The 12,406-nt window shown below is 33.9% G+C and overlaps 1 protein-coding gene across 1 annotated transcript in view; it reads right to left on the minus strand.

Moving 5' to 3' along the window:
* LOC114332430 (egl nine homolog 1) overlaps positions 1 to 12,406 on the minus strand; it is a 123,875-nt gene that overhangs the window by 107,917 nt on the left and 3,552 nt on the right. The window contains exon 2 of the mRNA XM_050650367.1: positions 11,418 to 11,698. Coding sequence (XP_050506324.1) covers positions 11,418 to 11,698 — 281 coding nt within the window. The remainder of the gene's footprint in view (positions 1 to 11,417; positions 11,699 to 12,406) is intronic.

Raw genomic sequence — 12,406 nt, forward strand, 5'->3', positions numbered from 1 at the left:
AACGAAAGAGCAATAACAAAAGAATTTAGAACAATCAAATCATACAGATTAAGACACAAAACTTTAGCGAACAAATATGTAAATGTTTTGAACGAAGAATTAGGAGGGAAAAATTGGGAAAACCTACAAGTGGAACAAATGTGGCAAACATTCAAAGACACAATTATAAAAACAGCAGAGAGAGTTTGTGGAATACACAAAAGCAACAGTAAACAGAAACTAACAGCATGGTGGACAGAGGAAATCAGAAGACACACGCGCAAGAAAAAGGAGATGTGGAGAAAATATCTAGGTAACCGAACAGAAGAAAATTATAAACAATATAAAGAGCAGCGGAAAAGAGTTAAAAATATAGTAGTAGCAGCAAAACAAAAGTCCTGGAAAGATTTTGGAGACAAATTAGAACACAATAGCAGAAGCAATCAGAAATTATTTTATAAGGTCATAAAAGGAATAAGAGGTAATAAACATAAAGAAGTAACATCACTAAAAGATCAGAACGGAGATCTACTGACTGATGAAGTGAGCATTATGAAAAGATGGAAAGAATATTTCCAGAAACTACTACAACACGAACCACACAGCACAAGTGAAGAAAATGAAGAAAGAACTGGCGAACAAGAAGTTGAATTTATACCAAACATTACAATGGATGAACTAACTGACGCGATTAGGAAGCTAAAAAATGGAAAGGCACCAGGTCATGATCAAATTACGGCGGAAATGATCAAAAACATGGGTGATATGGGACTACAAAAGTTATTAGAACTATTTCAAATGATTTGGAGAGACGAACAAATACCTACAGACTGGGAGATTGGTCTGATTGTACCTATACATAAAAAGGGTGACAACAAGAATTGCAATAACTATAGAGGAATAACTCTGTTAAGTACAGTGATGAAAGTTTATGAGCTAATAGTAGAGAGTAGACTGAGAAAAATAATAGAACCAACTTTAGAAGAATCGCAAAGTGGTTTTAGACCTGGTAGATGTACACAAGATCACATTTTTACGTTAAACGATATAATAAATAAAAGATTATCTAGGAAGAAAAAAACGTACCTCAGTTTCCTTGATATGGAAAAAGCATTCGACAAAGTACCTAGATCAAAAGTATGGAAAAGTCTGAAGAACAGAAACATACCAGAGAAGCTTATAAAGGTAACTAAATCAATATACAGAGACACTAGAAACCGTGTGATAAGTAAAAATATGATATCTGCCAGTTCAGAACAACTGAAGGTGTAAGACAAGGGGGAAGCTTGAGCCCGTTACTATTTATTACTTTTATGGACGAAATAATAAAAGAAACAAAAACAAAAGTCAGACCACTACACATAGGGTATAGAAATCTGAAAAGCACGGAGATAGCAGATTGTACATTTGCCGACGATGTAGTAATTTTAGCAGCGACTGAAGACGAGCTACAAAGAAGCGTAAAAACATGGAACACAGTTTTAAAAAAGTATGGTATGACTATGAACAAAGAGAAATCGAAGGTAATGGTAATAGCTAAAGAAAGAGAGGATGTGCATGTCCAGGTAGATGATACAGAGATTAGACAGGTACAATCATTCGAGTACTTGGGAGTAACCATTGAAGAAACAGGTAAACAGGGAGCTGAGATCAACAAAAGAATTGATAAAGTGAATAGACTGTACCACGCAATAGGAAAAACAATTATTAACAAGAAAGAAGTATCGAAACATACGAAAATCAAGGTATTTAAGGCTATATACAGACCAGTACTTACATACGGATGTGAATCCTGGGTACTAAATAGACAACAGAAAAGTAAGATACAGGCAGCAGAAATGAGGTATCTACGCAGAGTTCAAGGAGTCACTAGAAGGGATAGGGTAAGAAATAACTACATAAGAGAAGAACTGAAAATCGAGACAATGATGGAGTATGTTGAAAAAAGACAATTAAGTTGGTGGGGTCATCTACAACGACTACAGAAAGAAGTACCAGTTAAAAAGATATGGGAAACGAAGGTGCAGGGAAAAAGAAGTAGAGGAAGACCGAGAGAGACATGGAACGAAGTGATGGCAAGGATTCTGGACAAAAAAGGAATAGCATGGAACGAAGCAAAGGCGATGGCACAGGACAGGAAACAATGGAAGAGATTTGTGCACTGTTAACAGAGCACACGTTAATACCTACACCCGAGAGGGTAGAAGGTCTAAAGATTATATATATATATATATATATATATATATATATATATATATATATAAAATGATGTTGGATAATCGAGTACAAATATAAAAATAAATAAGCAAAATCATTGGCTAATACTCGTAAAGTGAATGTGAATTTAGTTGGAAATATATAAAATGATGAAGGGTCATCATTCCATACATTTCTGTGTAACTATATACACCGGTGTTTCGGCCTATTTGGGCTTCGTCAGTATAGTGTAGCAAGTTAAAAAAGTTGTTTGTTAACTTGTAAAAGGATTACTACAGGAGCAAGGTTACCAATTTTGGTCAGGTTGTTAGAAGACCCGCAGTCGCAAGGCTACAACTAACATTGCCAAGGAGGTAAAGCTACCTGAGGAAATGAAAAGCCATAACATTATTAAATAAAATGATGTTGGATAATCGAGTACAAATATAAAAATAAATAAGCAAAATCATTGGCTAATACTCGTAAAGTGAATGTGAATTTAGTTGGAAATATATAAAATGATGAAGGGTCATCATTCCATACATTTCTGTGCAACTATATACACCGGTGTTTCGGCCTATTTGGGCTTCGTCAGTATAGTGTAGCAAGTTAAAAAAGTTGTTTGTTAACTTGTAAAAGGATTACTACAGGAGCAAGGTTACCAATTTTGGTCAGGTTGTTAGAAGACCCGCAGTCGCAAGGCTACAACTAACATTGCCAAGGAGGTAAAGCTACCTGAGGAAATGAAAAGCCATAACATTATTAAATAAAATGATGTTGGATAATCGAGTACAAATATAAAAATAAATAAGCAAAATCATTGGCTAATACTCGTAAAGTGAATGTGAATTTAGTTGGAAATATATAAAATGATGAAGGGTCATCATTCCATACATTTCTGTGCAACTATATACACCGGTGTTTCGGCCTATTTGGGCTTCGTCAGTATAGTGTAGCAAGTTAAAAAAGTTGTTTGTTAACTTGTAAAAGGATTACTACAGGAGCAAGGTTACCAATTTTGGTCAGGTTGTTAGAAGACCCGCAGTCGCAAGGCTACAACTAACATTGCCAAGGAGGTAAAGCTACCTGAGGAAATGAAAAGCCATAACATTATTAAATAAAATGATGTTGGATAATCGAGTACAAATATAAAAATAAATAAGCAAAATCATTGGCTAATACTCGTAAAGTGAATGTGAATTTAGTTGGAAATATATAAAATGACCCTTCATCATTTTATATATTTCCAACTAAATTCACATTCACTTTACGAGTATTAGCCAATGATTTTGCTTATTTATTTTTATATTTGTACTCGATTATCCAACATCATTTTATTTAATAATGTTATGGCTTTTCATTTCCTCAGGTAGCTTTACCTCCTTGGCAATGTTAGTTGTAGCCTTGCGACTGCGGGTCTTCTAACAACCTGACCAAAATTGGTAACCTTGCTCCTGTAGTAATCCTTTTACAAGTTAACAAACAACTTTTTTAACTTGCTACACTATACTGACGAAGCCCAAATAGGCCGAAACACCGGTGTATATAGTTGCACAGAAATGTATGGAATGATGACCCTTCATCATTTTATATATTTCCAACTAAATTCACATTCACTTTACGAGTATTAGCCAATGATTTTGCTTATTTATTTTTATATTTGTACTCGATTATCCAACATCATTTTATTTAATAATGTTATGGCTTTTCATTTCCTCAGGTAGCTTTACCTCCTTGGCAATGTTAGTTGTAGCCTTGCGACTGCGGGTCTTCTAACAACCTGACCAAAATTGGTAACCTTGCTCCTGTAGTAATCCTTTTACAAGTTAACAAACAACTTTTTTAACTTGCTACACTATACTGACGAAGCCCAAATAGGCCGAAACACCGGTGTATATAGTTGCACAGAAATGTATGGAATGATGACCCTTCATCATTTTATATATTTCCAACTAAATTCACATTCACTTTACGAGTATTAGCCAATGATTTTGCTTATTTATTTATTTGTACTCGATTATCCAACATCATTTTATTTAATAATGTTATGGCTTTTCATTTCCTCAGGTAGCTTTACCTCCTTGGCAATGTTAGTTGTAGCCTTGCGACTGCGGGTCTTCTAACAACCTGACCAAAATTGGTAACCTTGCTCCTGTAGTAATCCTTTTACAAGTTAACAAACAACTTTTTTAACTTGCTACACTATACTGACGAAGCCCAAATAGGCCGAAACACCGGTGTATATAGTTGCACAGAAATGTATGGAATGATGACCCTTCATCATTTTATATATTTCCAACTAAATTCACATTCACTTTACGAGTATTAGCCAATGATTTTGCTTATTTATTTTTATATTTGTACTCGATTATCCAACATCATTTTATTTAATAATGTTATGGCTTTTCATTTCCTCAGGTAGCTTTACCTCCTTGGCAATGTTAGTTGTAGCCTTGCGACTGCGGGTCTTCTAACAACCTGACCAAAATTGGTAACCTTGCTCCTGTAGTAATCCTTTTACAAGTTAACAAACAACTTTTTTAACTTGCTACACTATACTGACGAAGCCCAAATAGGCCGAAACACCGGTGTATATAGTTGCACAGAAATGTATGGAATGATGACCCTTCATCATTTTATATATTTCCAACTAAATTCACATTCACTTTACGAGTATTAGCCAATGATTTTGCTTATTTATTTATATATATATATATATATATTATATATATATATATATATATAATATATATCATGATTTCAACGAAATAAATATATTTTAAACAGTTTTATCGTATTTATATTTAAATAATATACTAATTTTAATACTTAAAGTAAAATACCAAAAATTAAAAATATCGTTAATAGTTACGTCATTGTTTATGAAATGTAGCTTCCCGCAGCGGTGTACCGTCAAAAGGACGCGAAAAAAAGGACGCGCGACAAAAGGACGCGGACAAAAGGACGCGTGACAAAAAGAGGCCTAGGAAATAAGGACGCGCGACAAAAGGACGCGTACCAAAAATGGACCTGTGGTCAAATACCTCTCTCACTCTAATACCCGAAAGTTAAGTTAGGACCGAAGGGTTAGGTCTTCCTCCTTTCCCTGATCGCTGCGCGCAATTGAAGTCTGCCCGATGTATTATACCCTCGTTATTGTTGTATATCGAGTAAACGACCGAGTCAAGATTTACTATAACCTTCTTGGAAGAAAGTAAATCCTAATTATTGCTGTAATATAATAAGCAACTGGGAGATTTCGGTAGAATTTAAGTTTTTCTATTACATAAGTACATAAATATCCATGCTACATTTACATTTTTGATACGCGTCCTTTTGTCGCGCGTCCTTATTTCATAGGCGTCTTTTTGTCGCGCGTCCTTTTTTCCGCGTCCTTTTGTCGCGCGTCCTTTTTTCCGCGTCCTTTTGACGTAGATTCTCCCGCAGCGAAGTTGCTTTTCCCGTGAAGAATAGTAGACAATCTAAATAAATATATTTGCTAACAAATTATCAGTACCTACATATTTATCACCATCCTGTATATAATCGAATTAACAAAAACACCATTTCATACTATATATATTTGCATTAATACGAAACTTAAAAGGTTTAAGAATTCTTTTACTTTTACACGAAATCATATAGGTATATATTAACATAGAGGGAGCCTACCTTCCGCGCTTCCTGACGACAAGATCTCAGGGACTGGTTTGCTGCATCTCCTTCTAACACATTGTATCGAGAATCTATAATGACATTCAGTGTGAATATAGGCACGGAAGAGGAGGACAACTGTAGCAGCTTTACTATGCGTAAGAGTGAAACAGCACTAATCCAAATAAAAAAGATGGTGTCGTCACTTCGCTCTGAATGACACTCTCTCTATGCTAATATTTAACTCTATGACACGAAATAAACATTTCGTATGACAGTGACAGTAATGACAGAAGGCTCTTGCATGATGGCTGATTTCGATGTTTAATCGATAGTTGTTAGGTATCAATATTGAATAGCTAATTACTAAATCTGTAAAGTTTTGATTTATGTTTTATAAATATAGTTGCAAAATACTACAGAATTTCATTTTCTGACATAAATTTAATTGATAATATCGCTAATTGCGTACAATATTTTTATTAATTAAAGTAAATAAATTTTAAGTCCTTTCAAATACTCGCCATTCGATTACTGTCATCGACCACTTAGATTCAATCTCGGTTAATTTGATTAATCACGGCAGGTAAAGTAAAATTGTTCTTTCAGAACAATAAAGTGTTACTTTACTGCCGCAAATGAGGGCAAATGAGTACAATAATGAATGACTTTAGTGACGGTTGGCGATAAAATATATTAAATTGAAAAAATAGAGACGGGTTAATACATATAAAATAAGTAACCTTTGCTCTCTATGATGTATGGTTAATTGTAATTGGTGGTTGTGCTTATAGTCAAATTTTGTTGTACCTGCAACATCGTGAAGATGTGAGTGCGCTTATTAGTTTGTTGTTGAGTCTATTTAAACTAATTCTAATTTTATGGGTCTACTGTAATGATTTTGTGATTGATTTTTTGAGAATAGTATTAATAATTTTAATAATGTCTAACCACAAATTAAAATATTTGAGAAACCAAACTTTCTTTTAATGATACATTTACAACTTAATTATCACAAAATAAAGCTAATGCAAATGGAGAAACGTAGATCTAATTCGAAGAAGTGGAAATATTTACATAACTCAAATACTTACGAGTGTATTATACTCGATATAATCGAAACTAGATGTGGAAACTATACAAATTATACTAAGATCTAACTAACCTTACAGAGTGAGTTTTATATATGGAACGCCTCAATTATCTCGGAAACGGCTTGCACGATTTTTATAGATTTTAGTGAGTAAGGGTCTTGTGATGCGGCCTATATTATGGTAGTATTTACAATGTTGTCAGATCTTTTGTTTTTCTGGAAATCTAATGAACTTTCTTATTCCAAATGGAATACCCTGTATATTTTTTGGGTTTTGAAGTCCTTAAAAAGTACTGATTATCTTTCGTGTAATGTTCCCTATACCTAAATACCATCACTTCTGAGTTATTGCTACATTTATTTAAACAATTTTTTCACCTCAGCATAGTTAACACGTAATTTGTGTGTAAATAGATTAACAATTATTCATCAGTGGTGGAGTCGGAGGTCGCACCAGCAACGCTACACACCTCCAGACAACACAGATTTTGGACCCGACAGTCGGGCTGACCGATTTTTGTCGTACAACAAGCCTACACACACTCCAATGGTCAGACCCACGTTGTCAGACCCGACAGTCGGGTAGTCAGTTCGGGACGGGTATAGGCCTTTTAGCATACGTCGTAAAAAACTTCATAAATATATTAACAAAATTTAAGATTGGCAACAAACTTGTCATATTTGTCAAACAATTCTTATATTGGTGGAGATAAGTGGATGAGAGGAAATATCAGGAAACTTGACCAATTTTTATCAAACATTAATTCAATCCATAGTAATATTGAGATAACAATAGAAACAAAACAGAATCAATCCATAAATTTTCTAGATTTAAAAATTACCAGACTGTAAAACAAAAATTATGAGTTCTCCATATTTCACAAAGTTACCCGTACTGACACAACTATACACAATTCATCATCCCATTCTACACAATATAAATTAGCGGCCTACCATAGCATGCTACATATATTTACAGAAATTCCCATGTCAAAAGATAACTTCGAGATAGAATTGAATAATATTAAGCAAATAGCAGTAAACAATGGGTAATAAAACGAACAAACAATAAACACAATTTTAAACCAAAAACTCCATAAGAAAGCCTTGGAATTAGTCTTCCCACCACCACAGAAAAAACCCCGTGCCTTCTGCTCTATAACATACAGGGTGTCCAGAAACTCTACCGACAAACGAAGACAGGAGATTCCTTAGATAATTTTAAGACAATTTAACCCAATTCATCTAGTCCGAAAATACTTCCTAATAGGCCTGGATCCAGCGTACCAAAAAAAAAGTTGATTAATAGCAAGCTGAAAATTTGTTAATAGCTTAACGGTGTCTAGTCGGACAAACTGTGATGTACAGGAACTGGAACAGGGGAAGTTTTAATTGTGGGACAGGTTAAAAATTTGGAACGTCAGACTACGAAAACGTCCCATGTATTTTGTCGGACATAACTTCTAATTGATTTGTTATCCCTTCATTAAACTCTCATGCAAAAAATCAGACTGCTACGTATCACCAACATAATTCCTGTCAGTTGACATGTTCTACGTCTCGGACTTATTAAAATGCCCAGTTGGTGATAAACACCAGTCTGATTTTTGCATGAGAGTTTAATGGAAGGGTAACAAATCAATTGGAAGTTATGTCCGACAAAATACATGGGACATTTTCGTAGTCTGACGTTCCAAATTTTTAACCTGTTCCACAATTAAAAATTCTCCTGTTCCAATGGAGCCATGGCACTACCTTATTTTTATGCAGAAACATATTTTTTTATCTTTAAACCGTTTTAACGCCCGTTCATTTTTTTGTGCGTATTTCTTTTCTTTTTATAAATTATATAAAATCTGGCAACTGTGTAGTGTAATACAACCCTCGCCACTCACAGCTGACGGGATGATCGTGCCAAAATCTTAGATGGCTCGCCTGAAAAGAGAAAGATTTTACGGGCATTCTATGTAAGTGACAGAGATAGAGCTATATTGCACTTTTAATACACGTTTAAATGAGACTATTTGTGCCTGACTCGACAAGGAAGATCTAATATTTTTTACTATGATCATAGTGAATAGTGGATCATAGATCCAAAAATATTCTCGTACAGGGTAGTACATTATATTTTCGAGTTTCTTTACGCGCTCGCTCGCTGGTTTTTGTATTTATAATTATTACATTTTTAATTATTAAACTAAATTAATTATTACATTTTATTATAAATTATTGTATATTTAAAAAATAAAAAAAAAATTATTTTTAATAAAATCCCAGTTAAATTCAGCTTATCGTGATAGTCTAATTCTAATTGAACACAATGAACAAGAAGTGGATAAGAATCGATAAAATCAAATTAAAAATTATATCTATATGGTTCTGTGGTTCGAGTTAGTTTTGAGAATTCACAACGAAAAGGAAAATTCAGAAAATAGAGGCATCTTTAAGGAACTGTTCATTTTTAGCCGAATTAGACAACGACTTAGGTTCATATTCAAAGTTCCAAATCTTTTAAAGGTATGTACCTCAAAACAACACAAAATGAACTCCTTCAGTGCATGTTAGATGTTTATCATGAGGAAATAAGGAAAGAAATTGAAAATTATCTTTGTGTTGCAGTGATTGCCGATGAAACGACGGGCATCTCTGGTGAATTTGTTGGTTATAGTTTTTCGATATTTGTGTAAAGGGCGACAAGTTGAGAGATTTTGGAGATTTTACTTGCTGGACGGACATGTAACGGACGGACACGGAATGTATTTTAAATGTTTAAATTTCTTGACACCCCAGAAATGGTATATACCTACATAATGAAAAAGTATCTGTGACTATTTTTTTAAATTTCTATTTTATACCTTTTTTGACAATATCGTGAACCCGTCACTAAAAATCCGCCACTGCTTTTCGGATGTCCTATTTCCCATGGCATCCAAGATTAAAACGTAAAGTCTCCCCTGAAGATAGTGGGGAAAAGTTTGGTATAACAATAAATATAAAGAAAACCAAAAACCAAGGTTATCAGTAAGATAAGTAAAGTCATAACAAGGATCCAGATAAAAATGAAGATATTAAACAAGTGGACAAAATGAAATACTTAGGAGCCTGGATTACTGAAGATTTAAATCCGAAATCAGAAATTCCCTCTAGAATAGAGAAATCAAGAACAGCCTTTTTGAAGATAAGAAAATGTTTGAGTAACCAAAGACTCAATCTACAAATTCGGTATCAGATGGTAAAGTGTTATATCTGCTCTATTTTTCTTTATGGTGTCAAAGCTTGGACTGTTAATGTTGACCTAATGAGAAAGCTGGAAACTTTTGAGATGTGACTTTTTAGGACAATTTTGAAAATACCATGGATCGATCATGTTACAAATGAAATGGTGTTGCACAGAATCGGAAGACATATAGAGAACTTTTAATCATCATTAAAAGGAGAGAGACAGCATATTTAGGGCACATACTTAGAATGATAAGTACAACTTGTTACAGCTGATTATAAAAGGTAAAATCTAAGTATAAAGGGGTCTTGGTAAACACACAGACGCTTTTAAGAAAAGCAGAAGATAGAGACAAATTGGCAATAGTTATGTATAGCCAAACTTCATTAGAGTCGACACTAGAAGAAGAGAGTCCCCAAAGGTTATGTCTGCAATTGGGAGGGGACGGAGGTAGCTTGGTGATTCAGGGAGGTACTGTCTTCTGAGGCGTGACCTCTTTGCTCTTCGGACATGAGAACATCCTACTCCAGGAATCTTATGTCCAATGGAGCTGGGATCTACTTTGTTGTATGTGTGTCTTCAAAAAAAATGTTCGAAAAGTTGCAGTTGCACTAAAATTTATCATTGTAGGCACGATTTTTGAAGTGTAGAATACACAAGATAGTTACAAGGTATCAAAAGGAAAACACAACACTCATTTCTTGTTCTTGCATCGTCGTATATCTACTAGTACAGACCTTTTGAATGATCTGAAAATGGCAAATGTTGAATGATCTGAGAATAGCAACTATAGTGGAAGGTAACAATAAGACTAGTCTAATCACAGAAGCGCACAAGTATGACTTGAAAAATAAACAAGTTAATTTATTGTGTTAATTGAATCTTGTGTAAATCAGTTGGATTGGCCGAATTGTTGGTTTGCTACATAGAAACAATTTGAGCATGTATCTTTCGTTGGGCCCCAATTGTTTTGATGGCACTGTGCACTGTTAACTGATAACTCTAAGCTGTGATTAGAATAATCACATAATCTCGATATAATTCGGTAGTATTATAGACAGCAAAAATAAATTGAGTAGCAAAGAAATGGCCATTGTAACTTGTTAAAGGTTTACGTTAAAATATTTATGCACAATTATTAGTACAAAGTTTTAGGTTTAAACACATTTTACTAAAATTGAATTAGAAAATGATAACAGTAGGTGTAATAATTAATATCAAAGAAGATTTACCTTAATAGTATAATAAGTATAATAATTAATATTAAAGATTTACCTTCGTTCTCCCATTGATATTATATCTTGATAAATGTCCAGTTTTATCCATTTTGTTAGCTCTAGTGATCACAGAGTCTACTTTACTAACAAGGTGTCCTATATTTGGGCAGTTGGGTTCCTTACCGTGCACCCAACAGATCTGGTCACTTCTTATAGTTTTACTGTCTTCACCTGAACCTTTAGATGATACTAACTGTCCGTCTCTGAACACACCTTGATTTTCCATGTTTAACACTTCAGCCAAGACATTCTTACCTCTTTCAGCACCAAGAAAATTATCTAAAAACAAAAATATTCCTAAAAACTATATAATGTACACGAATCTAGCAAAAAATTCTTACAATATACATGGCGTTTACTTAAACTTCAAAGATATTAGTCCATGTTGTGAGGTTACTCCCGTATGAAAAAATATCTGATTCCGTTTCTTTGCGGATTCCTGTTCAAAAAAGCCCCCTTTAAACAGATCGAAAGGGTGCCGGGCGAAATTTTTGGGCAGAAATTGTTTGAACAATTTTTTTAAACAAACTCAAAAAATCGCCTTTAGAGGTTTAACAGTCGAGTGAACACAATAATAAACAATTAAAAAACAACGGTCTAAATTTAAATAAGCCTATTACTTGTCACAACTATTTAATTTGTGTGTTTACACTTCAATTTGGGTATTTGGCAACCTCAAAAATAATAATTTATATTTGAATTCAATCCTCAAAAATGCGAATTTTCATATTTTCCAGATATTAAATCTCTTATAACTCGAAAAATATCAACTTTTGAGAAAAATGACAAGAGACCTTATTTGTTTAAAACGAGCAGTAAAAAGTGATCTTTTGAATTTGTTTAACACGTTAAACACCGCGCGAATCATATATGATTCACGCTTATTTTACTTACCGGGCCACGCGAATCACACTTGCTTCGCAGTGACTTCTATACTGTATGAACCATGGCTAAGTCGGCCCAGAGAGCTGTAATATTATATACATT

The sequence above is a fragment of the Diabrotica virgifera genome, chromosome 5 (genome assembly GCF_917563875.1).
Source record: "Diabrotica virgifera virgifera chromosome 5, PGI_DIABVI_V3a".
In the NCBI taxonomy this organism is placed as follows: domain Eukaryota; kingdom Metazoa; phylum Arthropoda; class Insecta; order Coleoptera; family Chrysomelidae; genus Diabrotica; species Diabrotica virgifera.